General features: G+C 42.0%; 1 protein-coding gene across 1 annotated transcript; it reads left to right on the top strand.

Moving 5' to 3' along the window:
- Positions 1-2,027: 2,027 nt before the first annotated feature.
- Positions 2,028-17,383, top strand: sgo1 (shugoshin 1; the record flags this gene model as incomplete). Its single annotated transcript, XM_056245142.1, has 6 exons — positions 2,028-2,423; positions 3,045-3,244; positions 9,082-9,128; positions 10,238-10,284; positions 10,369-11,097; positions 17,300-17,383. Coding segments are annotated over exons 1-6 (1,252 nt in total), but the record flags the coding sequence as incomplete, so codon positions are not given.
- Between the last annotated feature and the right edge of the window lie 1,950 nt (positions 17,384-19,333).

The following is a 19,333-nucleotide window of genomic DNA, read 5'->3' as shown; positions in this document are numbered from 1 at the left end:
TAAATATTGTATAATAATTTAGACTTAAGTGTCGGGGCATTTAAAAAAAAAAGAAATGCTTGAAGAAAAGAAACGTGGAAAAAAAACATTAAAAACAATTATCATCATTGTCATAAGATAATAATAATACATAACATATTAGAGTGTCGACGCATTTTTTTAAAATAAATGCCAAGGTATCAAAAATATAAGTAGCCTACATAGCACAAATTTACAAATTAGATAGGCCTACTAATTCATCACATTTATATAGCGCTTTTCTCAAAGCGCTTCACATGGAAGGGGGAATCTCCTCAACCACCACCACTGTGCAGCTCCACCTGGATGATGCGACGGCAGCCATATTGCGCCAGAACGCCCACCACACACCAGCTTACTGGTGGAGAGGAGACCGAGTGATGAAGCCAATTGGTACATAGGGATGATTAGGAGGCCATGATGGACAGAGGCCAATGAGCAAATTTGGCCAGGATGCCGGGGTTACACCCCTACTCTTTCGAAAGACATCCTGGGATTTTTTGTGACCACGAGAGTCAGGGCCTCGGTTTAACGTCTCATCCAGGGATGTAGTGGAGGCTAAACGCACGTAAACGCCGTTTACGCACCTCCCAATATTCGGAAATAGCGTTTACCCACTTCCAAAGTGCGTTTATCCACCTCTAAATATCCTGTAGTTCCTAAGACATTTTAAAATAAGCTTATGTCGTTTTAGTTTCATATTGTTCATTATTAGTTTCATAGGTTGTTAAACCTAAGACGAACTCTTTCATATTGCGCTGCATTACAGTGTTGCTGACGGTAAGGTTGCGCTGTTGACGCTCGCTCGCCTATCGAGGAGAAATCTACACACATGAGCGCAGCACACACACACTCAGTTAACAACATACTGCCTATAAAAATCTAAATGTGGAGTTTTTATATTTTTAACATATGTTAAGCAACCTCAATTATTTTTCCTGAACACCATCACGATTGAAAATGTGACATTGATTTCCTAAAACAGGCTGTTTTTGTTCTGTTTCAGCAGCGAAAATAGTTCCAAATAAAAATCACAGCAGAACCACAGCGCATCTCACAGGAACACTCAACCTGTTTTCATTACTGAATGAATCGGCCGTTTGAACGAATCGTTTGAATGAATGAATCAATGACTCACTCATTAAGACGGTCGCCTGCCGCCACCTACTGGCAGTTTAGTGTTATGTTTAAAAGTAGATCATTCTTTCCAACGTTTCTTATTTGTAAATTTAAATCAATTTCATAACATTATTTTATGCATTTGTAATTTTTCAGTGTAAATGATTTAATTTGATCAGCCCCTAGGGTAACAGCACTATAGTGTCTTATTATTCGAAATAATTGAATTTATTGATCAAATTTAGGCATTTAAAATGAAAGATGAAGCATAGCCTACATTTAATAATATTGGGGGAGGGGATGCCCTTTAAACGTGCAGATATTACAATATGGTGATTTAAATATCAAAGCTGATTGAACACTGATGAGAATATTGTTTCAGAATAAATTAACACACACAAAATAAAAATAAAAAATCCGGACGAGCAACTTTTTTACTCGGACAAGTGAATGACAGATTTACTTGTCCGAAGGACAAGCGTATGAAAAGGCTTAATGTCGAGCCCTCCCTATATAGCAATGTCATCAGGATACACATACACCTTACCGGGTGACCACGTCGTGGTCCACCAGAATTTATAGTTTACCCACCTCTTTTTTTACCACTACACCTCTGGTTTTATCCGAAGGACGGTTACAACGAAATAAAGAGAGCAAAGCACCACATACATATACATGGGTTATAGCCTCTACATATAAAAAAAACAGAACAGAAAACTGTAATGAAATAAATTAAAGAGTTGAAACAAGTTTATTGTCTGAAGAGCTTTAAGATTCTTAGATGATGAAATGCTTTGGATGCACTGTTGGACCTCTCTTCGAGCGCAAGAGTGTCGGCGCATGTTATTTGTTTTTGACTGCAGATGACGTCTGAGCTAGTTGCGGAAGTGACGTGTGTTCCTCCAATCAGAGCTCGCAGCGCATGATTTCGAACATCAACGTCCCGACGGGAAGTACGCCAGAGAAGAAACTCACATAAAATACACACAATATACGCGCTATCCGTTCTAAAGTCGCCGTTCACACGCCTGTGGATAGCGGCGAGCAGCAGTGCGAGGTGTGTGTCGTGTTTGAGAGAGGCTCAGAGGCATGTGGAGCTGAAGCTTAACCCGTTAATCTCCTGAGAGACTCGCGGTCAGCCATGGCTCGCGAGCGGGTGCTGAAGAAGAGTTTCCAGCAGAGTCTGGACGAAATCAAGGACAAAATGAAGGAAAAGAGGAACAAACGCCTCGCTGGGGCTTTAGCTGTCAGCCGCGGCCTGTCGAAGATGAAGAGCAGAAGCACAGGTGCGATTAATGCCTTATGCCATTATATAAACCATAGATATAAACGTCTGGGTTGTGTTTTATGGTGTCGTTAGTACCAGTACGGGTCTACGTAAACCGCTCTCCCCGCTCTTAAAGGGACCGTTCACACAGAAATGTAAAATCTGTCATTGACGCACGTTGATCCAAAACTATGACTGATTTTCCTCTGTGGAAAACAAACTGAGGTGTTTAAGAGTGACATCCTCATTCTATCGTTTTCCGTTCAGCCTAGCTTCTCCTTTTGTGTGCCACAGAAGAAAGAAAGTCAGGTTTAGAACCAAATTAAAGTCAGCACGAAACAGAAGTTGTGATGATAACAGTCCGAGTGAATCGCTTCTGGAACCAGAACACATGTGGGCGGGGCTTGATTGTGTCTGTGGGAATTGATTGTATGATTGTGGTTTGCTATTGGCTAATCTCATGTGAGCGACAGGTTATAGCCCCGCCCTCGTCATCAGAGAAGAGATGCTGCAAGAGGAAGTTATTCTCATTCAAGATGATTAAAAACACTGATAAATCATTTAGAATAAACACTGCAATATTCCATTAAAAAATAACAATGAATGACAGTTTATATTGGGGTGGATCATGTCTTTGCAGCGACGGTGCAGCCGTTTGTGCTGAAGAGCGTCCAGGAGAACAACAAAGCTCTCGCCGTGGCGCTGCAGACGGAGCGGGAGAAGGTACGGCAAGCGCAGGGGGTCATTCTGCACCTGAAGAAGGAGAGGCAGGCGCTCGTCTTCCACCTGCTGATGCTGAAGAGGACGCTTCGAGACCGCGCGCCGGCCGAACACGCTCAGGTGAGACGCCATGCACACACACACACACACACACTGCTGATGTACAGGTGAGACGTCATGCACACACACACACACACAGTTACATCGTGCACTAAGACCGACGGAAAATGTAAAGTTGCGATTTTCTAGGCTGATATGGCTAGGAACTATACTCTCATTCCTGCGTAATAATCAAGAAACTTCACTGCCGTACCAATAGAGCAGGCGCAGGCACTCAGTCCCGGTCACGTTGGAAGTTACCGAGCTGGGGACTATTTTCAGGCGCTGCGTCATATCATTACGCCTGCTGCACTCATGGTACAGCAGTAAAGTTTCTTGATTATTACGCAGGAATGAGTCTATTTCCAAAAAAAGTGGAGTATCCATTTAAGTAATACTGAACAATAACTCGCTATGGCTCAGTGATTATGAAAGTTCTGTGATTTGTGGATTACTGAAGCGCGAGTCTGGAGAAACAGGCGTTTATTTATTAATCTCAGTGTTGAGAAACGCCTGCATGTGTTACGTTATCGTGTTAGAAATAACTAAAGTACCTAATTATGTTACATATTTATTTTGTATGAACTAGCGCGTTAGTTACTTATGGACTAAAAAGTACCGTTGTATCAGAACTGCGCGAGCTCAAACACTGACGCGCACAGAGAGAAGATCAGTGTAAAATCAAAATTGACGGGCTAAGTTTAAATTTTGTTCTTGGTAGTTTCTTGTTTCAAAATGTCAGAAAGCATTTTTGTATTATCCATCCGTGTTTTAAAAGTTCGTTAAATGACGGACGTTTTACTATTAACAGCCCCATGTCGGATTCATCTAAACTTATACTTGATATTCTTTTCAGAATAAGTGATTCGTTTTACCATTATCGGTAAATACCAGGACTCTGTCTATTCACTGTCACCTGTTTTCTATAAGTGTGTCTTGGCTAACGTTTATTGTGCTGTTTAAAATAGGGCTGTCAACTTTAGTCGTTTAGTCGACTAATCGGTCGATGCCGTCTTGGTCGACTGACATTCTTATTGGTCGACCAGGTGCATTTTTTTAAAATTTATTTTTACCAATAGAAATAAATTTTCAATGATTTACTCCTTGATATGTATTCCTTTATAAGCAGTTATATATTACTGTATTCTAAATATTATTAGCCTATGGTTTATCCCCAACTTTAAATGCTGTAATTTAGGCTATTTTGTAACCGCGCCACAGTTTAGCGCACACACACTCGGTTCGCACCTGTGGCCGGCTGCGCTGCTGCTTCGTGCTCAGTAAGGGATATAGGTAGTTTAGCTGTATTCATTCAGTTAGAACGCTACTTGTTTCAGTTTTTATGTTTTTATACACTATATGTTTTTATCTCGATGCGGCGTGGACGCACTTGGAAAAATAGAGCGCGTCGCACCGCGAGCGCGTTGCTTCCATCATGAGCGCGCAAAAGACGTGAGCAGGCCCTTTAACGGCTTTATCATGCTGACTCAATAGATTGTGTTTTCTTGATATGTTTTTGTTTTTATTTGTACACTTGACGCGTTTGAAAATAGCCTAAATAATGTAACAAAACGAAAATAAACCTATATGCGGTCCTACAATACAGCCTATTATTATTAGGATTGTTTTTTAGGCTCTTTGTTTTTTTGTGTGTGTTTGTTTTAAAACTCCTAGATGGGCTGGACAAAAGTTAACCCATAGCTTTGAAAGTAAAGAAGAATATACAGCCTGTATAAACGAGAGCTTTTGTTAGGATTGTTCATTGTGGCAGATAGCAGTTATTGTGGTGTGGTCAGGTGCGCGATTGTGACGGTCACTATAGACCTAGGCTAGGACAGAGCTCCTCACTTTTTGCAGTTAAAAAAAAATCACTTAATTTTCAAAGAATTGTATTATTATTATAGTTGTATGTATTTTTGATGTTTTTTCGTTGTTGTTTTATAAATGCTCTATGACAATTGTTAAAAAATGTTCAATCAAAACAGCGCGTTCTTTTTTTTTTTTTTTTTTTTTTTAGTCAACTAATCGTTGCGCAGGACACGACTTTGGTCGACTAAGGATTTCTTTGTTTGACTCAGGGCTCGACATAAGCAATGGCCCGATGGCCCGGGGCCAGTAAAAGTGTATGTCGGGCTAGTAGCAAAACAAACAGCAAACGTCATACACAGTGGCGCGAAGAGTGTCAATGTTACTTCAGGTTATTTATAACGTGTTAAAATGTCAAAGAACTACACGGCTGATACGAGAAAGAGGACATCTAGTGTCATGGAAAACACAGTAGCCTACACCTGGTAGGGATGGGTACCGAAACCCGGTATTATACGGGCCCCGGGGCTGAATTTTGAAAGACCGCTGTATCGATAAGCTCGGACGTTATCTGTTCTGCTGTCGGCACTGGAGAAATACACGTAGGCCTATCATTTATTATTGCTATAAAGAGTAAAGACGTTATTGTTTTTTTTTTTACCATCTCGATTAGTCGCCAGTCATTTCTATAGCTTAATATATGACGACGGAGGACAGAACTAAACATTCGAACGTAGCCTATATGGTTACACTTTAGATCTGTGATATTAGTCTGATTTTATTTTAGATTTCGGCTTCCAAAGATTATAGAATATTTGAGGTAAAACCATTAAAAACTACAGCCGCATTCTGTCTAGCGCAACTTTATTTTCATTCGCAGAAGTAGGCCTAGCCTACGCTGTCATTTTTCCTTAAAGCTCAAACTTTAAGACAGAATCAGCACGATCGGTGATTGTTGTAAAATGCAGTCTCTACTGATTCTAAATCGCGGGACGCGTTTAATAATAAAAAGAGCTATTAAAAGCACAAAAATCTGCACAAGAGATGCTGTTCCCAATGCGGCGCGCGCTCCGAAACAGACCGTAACGAGACAAGCAAATTATACTTTGGGCTTCATGTGCGCGTCTAAACGATCAAATGTACACAAAAATGTGTCAAAATGACCGGCTTGGAGATTCACTTAAACAGTTTATGACTAAAATGGATGTAGTTATGGTGCATTAAAATATAGTGCATCAGACTATTAGATCTGCACTCGTTCTTAAAGGGGAAGCCGTCTAATAAACATGCTGACGATTGCGTCATTACTCCGAATCAAACAACAAAAGGCAAAAACAAAATCACTCACAGCTCTTGAATGAATAACTTTAGCTTTAATAAGCATAAGTAACAGTGATGGAGATGAGGAGAGACCAGGTATTGACAGATAATCTACTACACGCTGAATTTCTTTTATTTTTTTTTGCATTTCTCCAGGGGCTCTCTCTTAATTCCTCCATTTGGTTCCCTAATGTATACAATAAATACAGTTTAATGGAAAAGTGCTTTTCCTTATATTTCTTTCAGGGCCAGTAAAACTCGGATCTACAGTGGGGATTTTTTTTTATGTTGAGCCCTGGTTTGACTACAGCCCTAGTTTAAAATGTGCAATGTTCAAATGCAAAGACAGCACGGCACAAATTAAACCCTTTTTTCTGTGGGATTTAGGATCATATTTGGATATTGTCTAAAAAAATGATGACAAAAATAAAGCGACAGATCTCGACCTGCGGTTAGAAGAAGAGTTTCTCGTTTGCATGACATGTGGACTCAATAAATCCTGATCTTGAGCAAATAAGCAAGCTGACATTCAGTGCGACCTGTGTCTTTTATTTAGAGTACATGCAAATGTCATTTACGTCTGAGTTTAAGAGGTTTAACGTGTAGTTTTTGAAGAGTGCGCATGTGTGAACGAGCTCGAGTGCGTGAGAACGAGCCTATGAGTGAATCTGGACATTAAAGCAACACTAAAGAACATTTTTTACCTTAAAATAATGTTTCCATAATCGTTTCAGTGGTTTATCTAGTCGTCACCGGGTGAAGTGCCTCCGCTAGATCCGCTATATCTCCTATATCTGCTATATCCACACTGTGCAGGTTTGCCAGAGCGGCTCGCGTCTCTGTGGTTCGAATGAGACATAAGAAAACGACACATTTGACTTGCTTTACGTCAAGCGTTACACTTGCCATTATTTAGTTGTTGTTGTTTTTTTCTGATGTCGCAATACATCATACTTTCATGAAATCATGCAACATACTCTACCTTGTCTGTGGACATCGTTCACTCTAAGGCCGGCGCTGATACACAGTGAGCACGCGCGCGACGGGAGGCTAGATCGCCACAGGAACAGTTCCTTAGTGTTGCTTTTAGGGCTGCACGATTAATCGCAATAAAACCACACGCGATTTGGCAAAGGCTGTGATATTTTATGCGCAGCTTTTCAGTGCAGTGCGGCTGACCGGTAGTAAAGGCTGCTCCATTTGAACGCCAGAGGGCGCTCTCACGCAGACACGGTAAATATGCCCCGCCGCAGAAGTAGAATAACGCGCATCATTCCAGGAAATCACTATCGCTGTAGCTGAATAGAGGGAATGCATTAACGTCACTTCCCCGCCGGAACACGCCCCCCTCAGCGGGACTGAGTGGCAGAAGAGCTGCTGCGTGACTGGAGTTAATAGGGGAAACTGCGTTAACGCGAGTAACACAAACTATTATCAGTTTAAACTAAAAGTTGGACTCGATATAGTGTTCCTTACAACTTATCAAAGATCCAGTGATCCATGGATATTGACATGCAGCCAGGAATCGTGTTTCCTGACATTTATATGTGCCTGATTTCCACGCCGGGGAAATAAATGAAGACAATTTGCCTGTAAACGTTTTATATAACGTTAAATACAATATAGATAGGTCTAAATCCGAGTGATCACTTACATTAATGTTATACTGTATATCATCATATCGTCCAGCCCTAAAACTTGTATAGTTTTTTTGTCAGTGTTTATTTAAAAACATCCAATTATGCAGAATATAGTCTGTTCTGTAGCTTTTTGCAGTCTGTAAAAATATACAGTACCTCAGATTTCTGGTCAAATCTAGTTGTACAGTCAATCGCAAAGCTCTTTCCCGTTTTAGATGTGTTTTGTGTGATTTTCACGGCGTTCACGCTGAAAACAAATGCTGCCGCTCAGTCTTTTTGCCACTTGTGGGCGTGACCGCATTCACTCCGGCCGACGGTGACGTCATGCGCATACCCTCTATAAACGGAAGATTGAAATGCTTTGATTAAACATGACTTATAAATACACGACTGCCTTATTCTGTGTAAGAAGCCACATTATATCACAAATTATGCTCATCTGTCGTTATGAAGTGAGTTTGGAGTAAATGCATGTTATTAAATGTTGTCTTTTGTTGGACAAGAGGTTTATAAATGCTTCTCATGTTTGGAAAGATGTTTGACGCGTGTTGCTTTTTTCAAATGCACGTTATAAGTGACTCAACTCACAGTGCTTTCAGAGTGAGCCGCGTCTACAGAGCCGTATATCAGTGACGAGCTGCGCGTAAAAGATAATCGCAGCCTTTGCGATTTCAAAATCTCGAGTTAAGAGCGATTACATGTAAATTGCGATTAATCGTGCAGCCCTAGTTGCTTTGAGAAATAGTCCTCGGATGCCATGTCTGTAATTTATAGCAAAACACAGTGTTAATTCGATCTCAGACAGATTCATTAACAGAAGTTATTACTCCAACATCTGTGTGACATCATTAACCAACGCGGTTGAACGACTAATTTGAGACAATAAGGTTTGGGGAAACCGTGGTGACGGGCTAGCGGATTTCTCCAGCGATGCGCTACAGCAGTGACGCGCGAGTTACGGCGCTGTACGGGAACAGCCCTGGATGTTCATCGATGTGCAGATCTACTTTTGCATGAGTGTGTGAATTAATGCGCTGGTAAAGTGTGTGTAGTGGTTCCTCTTATTCACGGCTTATTAACTTGTTTTTGCAGGTTTCTCCTCCTGTCGAGACGATCCCAGCTCAGCCCGTCAGTCCTCGGTGAGAAACACAAGCTTTTTATAGGAAAATAATATACATGAGTGTTTAAAGGTTTGGGGATGTGTCTGAAAGAGCCTCTTCTGCTCACCAAGGCTGCAAAAACAGTGAAATATTATTCCAGTGTAAAGCAGCTGTTCACTATGGAAACTACGCCACAGAATATAACATTTCAAAAGATAATTGTGACGTTTATATCACGCAACTGTGAGTTTATAACTAGGGGTGTCACGATTCTCCAAATCCTCGATTCGATTACATTTTCGATTCTAATGTCACGGTTCGATTCGATTCTCGATTTTTACATGAATTTTTTTTAAAGCCGAAACCGGCCAATCAGGATGCGCTTCATGAGGCACACACGCAAGGTCTCTCGCTCTCGCTCTCCCGTCCCTTGTAAGGGAAAAAAGGTCAGAATTGTAAGATGAAAAAGTCGCAATTACTCCCGCAATATTGCAGTACCGCGCTACTGACAGGCTAACGGCAGAGCGATGCAGGAAACCGCAGCAACCGCGGTATTAGCGTGTGTTCATAAGGCTACACCCTTCTTGTTGTGAACTTCCTGCATGTGTATTGAATGTTAAATAAGTTCATAATGTGTTTTATTAAGTGAAGCACCAGCTTTAGCGTTAGCATGCGACACGTGTTAGCTGAGCCTTGAAAAGTGGAGCTCAAAGTTAAAATAATTAACACCATGTTTCATTACATCTATCTTTTAATGAATCAGCGTTTTTGAACGTGTTCGTTGAATAATCAGTTTAATGACTCACTCTAAGACGCTGAGTGACAGTTTTCAATGTGCAGAACCGCTGCTTTTGTGTATGCTGACCACATCATAACACTTATTGATATAGCAACAAATAAATCAAAATAAATAAATTGAGTCGCTCAACATCACAGCAGGGGAATTCCTTCACCGCGACGGCCCGATATATAGCAGTGTAACTTATTCCTGAGATCGAAGCTGAATGTTCAGCATCATTACTCCAGTCTTCAGTGTCACATGATCCTTCAGAAATCACTCTAATATGAGGATCTGATGCTCAACAAACAGTTATGATTATGATCAGTGTAAGAAGATATTTGTTGATGATATTGTGACTGTGTCGCAGGCCGGTTGGTGTGTTTGAGACTGACGTGCAGGAGCCTCCGACTGCAGGTACGTGTGTGTGTGTGTGTGTGTCTCACATGCTCATTACACACAGATGTTCGGGCTTTTATGCTGTGTTCTGTGTGTGTGCAGAGGCTGCTTCGGGGAGCTGTGCTGCCAGACCGGGGTCACTGCCGCCCACAGTGGGAACCAGGAGGAAGAGGCGCTCTGAAGCTGTGAGGAGACGGAGCTCACGCTTCCACTCCATCGGGAAAACACAAGAGGCTCTCGATGACCGGCGAGAGGAGGCGCTCAACACTCGGCCGGAGGAGGAGCGGGTCGCACCGGACGAGCAGAACCGGGAGTTTGAGCTGGAGGTGTCCGAGGTCCAGCATTCGACGCCGGATCCTCCCGTCAGGCCAAGCCGAAGGAAGAAACCCACCCGGACCAAACCGGAGCGGGGCCGCAGACCGGACCGGGCCCCGCTGAAGAAACCCTGGGAGAACCCCAAACCCAGAGCGCGCTCCAAAAGCCGTGAGCGTTCCCAGAGCCGGTCCCGGGCGCCGGCCGAGGGCCTCAATTCCTCCCTGGGCGGCAACGACACCTTTGACTTCAACTGTGAGGAGGCCGTTCATCTGACACCCTTCAGAACCGGACACAAGCCTGCGGAGAGACCAGATGACCCTGCGGAGAGACCGGAAAACCCTGCGAAGAGACCGGATGACCCTGAAGAGGAGGAGGCCGACAGCAGCCTCTCCGATGATGAAGATGATTCCCCGTACGTGCCGAAGAGGAAGACTAGAAGGACTCGAAGTCCTCCGGCCAGACGCGCTCGGTCCAAACGCCGCTCCGCTCAGGAGAAGAACCGGAACCAGCACTCAGGTACCTCATGGGGGTGTAACGGTTCACAAAATTCACGGTTCGATACGATACACTTGTGTCACGGTTCGGTACGTTCTCAATACAGCAGAAAGAAAGAAATGCCAGAGAAATTTCCTTGATTTAATTTTTTTTTATTATATTTTTATTAAAATTAACATCATAAAATATGATATTTTTTTACTTTGAGCTATACTCGACTTTTCTTAGGAGCATATAAAATGAAATGAAATGTAATATTGTAGTAGTTATAAACAAAGGTTTGTTTTAGTTCAGATTAACATAGGGCTGCACGATTAATCGAATTTTAATCACGATCACGATTTTGGCTTCCCACGATCAAATTCGCGTGATCGAGCGATATTTTAAATGCGTCATTCAGTTCACAGAAAGCTTTTTTTTTGCCAATCTAGCGCACCGTAAACCAGTGTCTGATCACGTGCCTCCATGAGCCCAGGTGCGCGAGAGAGACCTACGGTCTGCGTGCGAGCGACAGTGCACGAGAGAGACCGCGAGTGTGTCTGCGTGCGAGCAACAGCGCGCGCCTACCGATTGTGTCGCGCGCGAGAGAGACTGAGTGACAGTGCGCGTGAGAGACCGAGTGTGAGCATTAGTAAATTGCATTAGTAAATTGGTACATACTACATATATATATTTACTATTTATACCATGGTCTGGGTGAATACTCGATTCTGATTGGCTGCAGGGTGTCCGTTAAAAAGTGATAGAGGACACCTAAAGTAGTTCTGGTGAAACTGCCTGTTTACCATTCGAAATTAATAAATAAATGCGCTGCCTACAACAGCTGTGTGAGTAACCATAGCAACAGGCAGTCAACGTTAGTTAGATATTACATAGCCTACTACAATGAGCGACTTCGTTCGTTATTTCATCTTCAGTCTCTCACGGACTGACGGAGCCCAGTAAGCCCGCAGACTGCTCTCGCATCGATGGCCTGTCACCGACTTTATTTGACGGCTCTCCAGTCCAGCATCGGAGAGTCGACCTACAGCGGTGCTTCGGAGGCTGTGGTTAGTGTAGACTAGTGTAACACAAAGTGTTTTATGTGCAATAAAAAAATAACTATGCCTACCTTTGTGTTTCATGAAAAAAAAAATGCATTTTTGAACCTGAAGGGTTCTACAAGCTGAGCGGACTATAAATATCTCAAGTTGCTAAATAAATCGTCAGGCAAGTTATTATTTGAAAAAACTAGATTTAGCCTAATTAAAATATAAACTAATGTTTTAAAAATGTTTTATTTGGCAAGTGACCATGGTATAAGCGGGTTAATGCCCTTCGAGGTGACCGTTGTCAGGACCGTTGTCCTCCGCTGCGCGTCGGCCGGTTTACACCTCGCCGTCGTCCATTAAAACCTGACAACGGACACCTCGTCGGGCATTAACCCTTACATAAGAGGCATGGAAGTTCGATTAATGGACTCCAATAATCAGTCCTACAAACGTCTTGTTTTGACCTATTGTTTAACAAATAGAAATAATTTGAGCACATAAACTTTCACATGGAGAATTAAATAGATTAAATTTATGCAGTAAGACTTCACAACTAATCACTGACACTGTAGGCCTACCACAACATTTTACATTTATTAAGCGTCAAATAACAATGACTCTGAATTTCATCCATTAATCGAACTTCCATAGTGCAGTTCTGCCTTGAAATGTTCTAATTTGGTTACATTCTGTTATGGAATATTTGTTTTTTTATTGATTGTATATTTTGCGTGTTTTATTCACATCCATTATGCAGGTACAATGCAAGTTTATATTTTGCTTCCTAAAATAGATTTACACAATGTAAAATGTAAAATAGTGCCCTGTTGAAGTTTTGCTACATTTTCTTTATTGTTTTCTTTATTCTTTAAGGAGATGCACTGAATTTTGGTGAATAAGAGGACCTATTTTATTTAGATACACATACATTAGCAGAAATGTAGCACAATATGGATGTGAAAGCAGTTATAATTAGCCTATGTGGCAATAAAATTTGTTTTGGTAAAATCAACAAATAATCGTGATAATTAATCGTGATCGCAATATTGATCAAAATAATCGTGATTATCATTTTGGCCCAAATCGTGCAGCCCTAGATTAACATTTGAGGGCAGCAATTGTATTCATAATGTCAAAATAAAACCGACGTAATGTTACTTGAAAGCATTATAGCCTACTATTCCTGCCACACTCCCATGGTTACAGTTAGTAGTGTGTCTACAGTTAGTAGTGTTACTCCAGTTAGTAGTGTTACTACAGTTAGCAGTGTTACTACAGTTAGTAGTGTTACTACAGTTAGTAGTGTCTACAGTTAGTAGTGTTACTACAGTTAGTAGTGTTACTACAGTTAGTAGTGTTACTACAGTTAGTAGTGTTACTACAGTTAGTAGTGTTACTACAGTTAGTAGTGTTACTACAGTTAGCAGTGTTACTACAGTTAGTAGTGTTACTACAGTTAGTAGTGTCTACAGTTAGTAGTGTTACTACAGTTAGTAGTGTTACTACAGTTAGTAGTGTTACTACAGTTAGTAGTGTTACTACAGTTAGTAGTGTTACTACAGTTAGCAGTGTTACTACAGTTAGTAGTGTCTACAGTTAGTAGTGTTACTACAGTTAGTAGTGTTACTACAGTTAGTAGTGTTACTACAGTTAGTAGTGTTACTACAGTTAGTAGTGTTACTACAGTTAGTAGTGTTACTACAGTTAGTAGTGTTACTACAGTTAGTAGTGTCTACAGTTAGTAGTGTTACTACAGTTAGTAGTGTTACTACAGTTAGTAGTGTTACTACAGTTAGTAGTGTTACTACAGTTAGTAGTGTTACTACAGTTAGCAGTGTTACTACAGTTAGTAGTGTCTACAGTTAGTAGTGTTACTACAGTTAGTAGTGTTACTACAGTTAGCAGTGTTACTACAGTTAGCAGTGTTACTACAGTTAGTAGTGTCTACAGTTAGTAGTGTTACTACAGTTAGTAGTGTCTACAGTTAGTAGTGTTACTACAGTTAGTAGTGTCTACAGTTAGTAGTGTTACTACAGTTAGCAGTGTTACTACAGTTAGTAGTGTTACTACAGTTAGCAGTGTTACTACAGTTAGTAGTGTCTACAGTTAGTAGTGTTACTACAGTTAGTAGTGTTACTACAGTTAGCAGTGTTACTACAGTTAGTAGTGTTACTACAGTTAGTAGTGTCTACAGTTAGTAGTGTTACTACAGTTAGTAGTGTTACTACAGTTAGTAGTGTTACTACAGTTAGTAGTGTTACCACAGTTAGCAGTGTTACTACAGTTAGTAGTGTCTACAGTTAGTAGTGTTACTACAGTTAGTAGTGTCTACAGTTAGTAGTGTTACTACAGTTAGTAGTGTCTACAGTTAGTAGTGTCTACAGTTAGTAGTGTTACTACAGTTAGCAGTGTTACTACAGTTAGTAGTGTCTACAGTTAGTAGTGTGTCTACAGTTAGTAGTGTCTACAGTTAGTAGTGTTACTACAGTTAGTAGTGTTACTACAGTTAGTAGTGTCTACAGTTAGTAGTGTTACTACAGTTAGTAGTGTTACTACAGTTAGTAGTGTCTACAGTTAGTAGTGTTTCTACAGTTAGTAGTGTCTACAGTTAGTAGTGTTACTACAGTTAGTAGTGTCTACAGTTAGTAGTGTTTCTACAGTTAGTAGTGTTACTACAGTTAGTAGTGTCTACAGTTAGTAGTGTTTCTACAGTTAGTAGTGTTACTACAGTTAGTAGTGTTACTACAGTTAGTAGTGTTACTACAGTTAGTAGTGTTACTACAGTTAGTAGTGTTTCTACAGTTAGTAGTGTTTCTACAGTTAGTAGTGTTACTACAGTTAGTAGTGTTACTACAGTTAGTAGTGTTACTACAGTTAGTAGTGTTACTACAGTTAGTAGTGTTACTACAGTTAGTAGTGTCTACAGTTAGTAGTGTTTCTACAGTTAGTAGTGTTTCTACAGTTAGTAGTGTTACTACAGTTAGTAGTGTTACTACAGTTAGTAGTGTTACTACAGTTAGTAGTGTTACTACAGTTAGTAGTGTCTACAGTTAGTAGTGTTACTACAGTTAGTAGTGTTACTACAGTTAGTAGTGTTACTACAGTTAGTAGTGTTACTACAGTTAGTAGTGTCTACAGTTAGTAGTGTTTCTACAGTTAGTAGTGTTACTACAGTTAGTAGTGTTTCTACAGTTAGTAGTGTTACTACAGTTAGTAGTGTTTCTACAGTTAGTAGTGTTACTACAGTTAGCAGTGTTACTACAGTTAGTAGTGTTACTACAGTTAGTAGTGTTACTACAGTTAGTAGTGTTACTACAGTTAGTAGTGTTACTACAGTTAGTAGTGTCTACAGTTAGTAGTGTCTACAGTTAGTAGTGTTACTACAGTTAGCAGTGTTACTACAGTTAGTAGTGTCTACAGTTAGTAGTGTGTCTACAGTTAGTAGTGTCTACAGTTAGTAGTGTTACTACAGTTAGCAGTGTTACTACAGTTAGTAGTGTTACTACAGTTAGTAGTGTTACTACAGTTAGTAGTGTTACTACAGTTAGTAGTGTTACTACAGTTAGTAGAGTTACTACAGTTAGTAGTGTTACTACAGTTAGTAGTGTTACTACAGTTAGTAGTGTTACTACAGTTAGCAGTGTTACTACAGTTAGTAGTGTCTACAGTTAGTAGTGTTACTACAGTTAGTAGTGTTACTACAGTTAGTAGTGTCTACAGTTAGTAGAGTTACTACAGTTAGTAGTGTTACTACAGTTAGTAGTGTTACTACAGTTAGTAGTGTTACTACAGTTAGTAGTGTGTCTACAGTTAGTAGTGTTTCTACAGTTAGTAGTGTTACTATAGTTAGTAGTGTTTCTACAGTGAGTAGTGTTACTACAGTTAGTAGTGTTACTACAGTTAGTAGTGTTACTACAGTTAGTAGTGTTACTACAGTTAGCAGTGTTACTACAGTTAGCAGTGTTACTACAGTTAGTAGTGTTACTACAGTTAGTAGTGTTACTACAGTTAGCAGTGTTACTACAGTTAGTAGTGTCTACAGTTAGTAGTGTTACTACAGTTAGTAGTGTTACTACAGTTAGCAGTGTTACTACAGTTAGTAGTGTCTACAGTTAGTAGTGTCTACAGTTAGTAGTGTCTACAGTTAGTAGTGTTACTACAGTTAGTAGTGTTACTACAGTTAGTAGTGTTACTACAGTTAGTAGTGTTACTACAGTTAGTATTGTTTCTACAGTGAGTAGTGTTTCTACAGTTAGAAGTGTTACTACAGTTAGTAGTGTTACTACAGTTAGTAGTCAGTTAGTAGTGTTTCTACAGTGAGTAGTGTTACTACAGTTAGTAGTGTTACTACAGTTAGTAGTGTTACTACAGTTAGTAGTGTTACTACAGTTAGTAGTGTTACTACAGTTAGTAGTGTTACTACAGTAAACCCATGGTGATGTTGCTGATCTGTGGACACTGGATAGTTCATTCATGGCACAATGTTTCTCCTGGTTTCCACGTCAGCGCTGTTTGATCCGGTAATAACGGAGAAATGTGAATGTTTCACTAGATCTCGCAGCGATGTTATTACTTCAGTGGTGAACTCAAATGTTTTCTTTACTGGATGTCGCTGTGCAGTAACAGTGCTGATGATGAAGATCGGCTCGCGCTGCATTGGTCCAAACTGATAAACGGTCCGTCAACCACACAATAACGAGTGGCTCAGTTTCGTTCCGCTTACATTTGCCATTTGATGTTGGGCGATGTTGTGGTCACGCCAGCGTCTCTTACATTATGAGTGCGCTTGCCATGCGCGATGCGCCTACATTTGAAATAAGGAAATGTTGGTCGGCAGGAAAAATGGTCCACGAACCGTTCGGTTTAAAAATACGTACTGAAAACCGAACCGAAAGCCTCGTACCGAACGGTTCAATACGAATACGTGTATCGTTACACCGCTAGTACCCCACACAACTACATACATGTCTCCTCTAACATTCAGAAACGTGTAAAAGTGGAACTCTCCCTGAGTCTCTCCGTAAGGCTGCACTCGCTGCTGGTTACTCCTGATTCTGGATCAGTGAGGTGTTTTGTCAGACACATTCTGGGGACACCAGAGATTTATATTACATCTTGTGCAAAGGGGCATAATATGCATCATATCACACTATCTAACATTTCATTTCTTTTAATAATTTAATGATTCGCAGAGAACAACAGGGCTGAAGTGGAAGACCCTGTCGTGCATCTCGATGTTCCTCTCGAGGATCCCAGCCAATCACAGCCAAGCCCAGGTAAACGCAGACGAATGGAAATCATTTGTGAATTCTTCATAGTTATTGCTTTCTGTTCCAGGGTTATCAGTAGAGCTGTGGAATATAATCACTTTATGATGCTGAACTATTATTTCTTACTTGAATGCTTCTGTTACCCTTAAAAGAATTACACAAAGGCCATAGTGTACAAACACTGTCATAATGTTAAGCTGGGGAGTGCAGACTTGGGTTTGGTCTCATGTTATAGAAGAGCCTTGGCAGATTATTGTTGAAGTAAAAAAAGTTTAAAAAGTAAAACAAACAAAAAAGTTATTTAGGTTTTAGTTAATGAAAATGATTTATAAACATTTTTATGAAAGATGTTGAACTCTAAAACTGTTAGAAAAGCAAAGCCATGAATCTAAAGTTGTGTTCAAAATGTGAGGTTGATATCTCAGTAAATGAGCTTTCAGTGAGTGTGAGTCAGTGTCAGTAAGTCAGTGAGTCAGTGTGTCAGTGGGGCAGTGTCAGTGAGTGGCCGTGTGTCAGTGAGTGGCCGTGTGTCAGTGAGTGGCCGTGTGTCAGTGAGTGGCCGTGTGTCAGTGAGGCAGTGTGTCAGTGAGGCAGTGTGTCAGTGAGGCAGTGTGTCAGTGAGGCAGTGTGTCAGTGAGGCAGTGTGTCAGTGAGGCAGTGTGTCAGTGAGGCAGTGTGTCAGTGAGGCAGTGTGTCAGTGAGGCAGTGTGTCAGTGAGGCAGTGTGTCAGTGAGGCAGTGTGTCAGTGAGGCAGTGGCAGTGTGAGTGGGGCAGTGTGAGTGAGGCAGTGGCCGTGTCAGTGAGTGGCCGTGTCAGTGAGTGGCCGTGTCAGTGAGTGGCCGTGTCAGTGAGTGGCCGTGTCAGTGAGTGGCCGTGTCAGTGAGTGGCCGTGTCAGTGAGTGGCCGTGTGTCAGTGAGTGGCCGTGTGTCAGTGAGTGGCCGTGTCAGTGAGTGGCCGTGTCAGTGAGTGGCCGTGTCAGTGAGTGGCCGTGTCAGTGAGTGGCCGTGTCAGTGAGTGGCCGTGTCAGTGAGTGGCCGTGTCAGTGAGTGGCCGTGTCAGTGAGTGGCCGTGTCAGTGAGTGGCCGTGTCAGTGAGTGGCCGTGTCAGTGAGTGGCCGTGTCAGTGAGTGGCCGTGTGTCAGTGAGTGGCCGTGTGTCAGTGAGTGGCCGTGTGTCAGTGAGTGGCCGTGTGTCAGTGAGTGGCCGTGTGTCAGTGAGTGGCCGTGTGTCAGTGAGTGGCCGTGTGTCAGTGAGTGGCCGTGTGTCAGTGAGTGGCCGTGTGTCAGTGAGTGGCCGTGTGTCAGTGAGGCAGTGTGTCAGTGAGGCAGTGTGTCAGTGAGGCAGTGTGTCAGTGAGGCAGTGTGTCAGTGAGGCAGTGGCAGTGTGAGTGGGGCAGTGTGAGTGAGGCAGTGGCCGTGTCAGTGAGTGGCCGTGTCAGTGAGTGGCCGTGTCAGTGAGTGGCCGTGTCAGTGAGTGGCCGTGTCAGTGAGTGGCCGTGTCAGTGAGTGGCCGTGTCAGTGAGTGGCCGTGTCAGTGAGTGGCCGTGTCAGTGAGTGGCCGTGTCAGTGAGTGGCAGTGTCAGTGAGTGGCCGTGTCAGTGAGTGGCCGTGTCAGTGAGTGGCCGTGTCAGTGAGTGGCCGTGTCAGTGAGTGGCCGTGTCAGTGAGTGGCCGTGTCAGTGAGTGGCCGTGTCAGTGAGTGGCCGTGTCAGTGAGTGGCCGTGTCAGTGAGTGGCCGTGTCAGTGAGTGGCCGTGTCAGTGAGTGGCCGTGTCAGTGAGTGGCCGTGTCAGTGAGTGGCCGTGTGTCAGTGAGTGGCCGTGTGTCAGTGAGTGGCCGTGTGTCAGTGAGTGGCCGTGTGTCAGTGAGTGGCCGTGTGTCAGTGAGTGGCCGTGTTTCAGTGAGGCAGTGTTTCAGTGAGGCAGTGTGTCAGTGAGGCAGTGTGTCAGTGAGGCAGTG

This window comes from Rhinichthys klamathensis, unplaced genomic scaffold (assembly GCF_029890125.1).
Source record: "Rhinichthys klamathensis goyatoka isolate OS25496 unplaced genomic scaffold, OSU_Roscu_1.1 h1tg001523l_1, whole genome shotgun sequence".
In the NCBI taxonomy this organism is placed as follows: Eukaryota; Metazoa; Chordata; class Actinopteri; order Cypriniformes; family Leuciscidae; genus Rhinichthys; species Rhinichthys klamathensis.
This window is presented reverse-complemented; position numbering and strand designations above follow the sequence as displayed.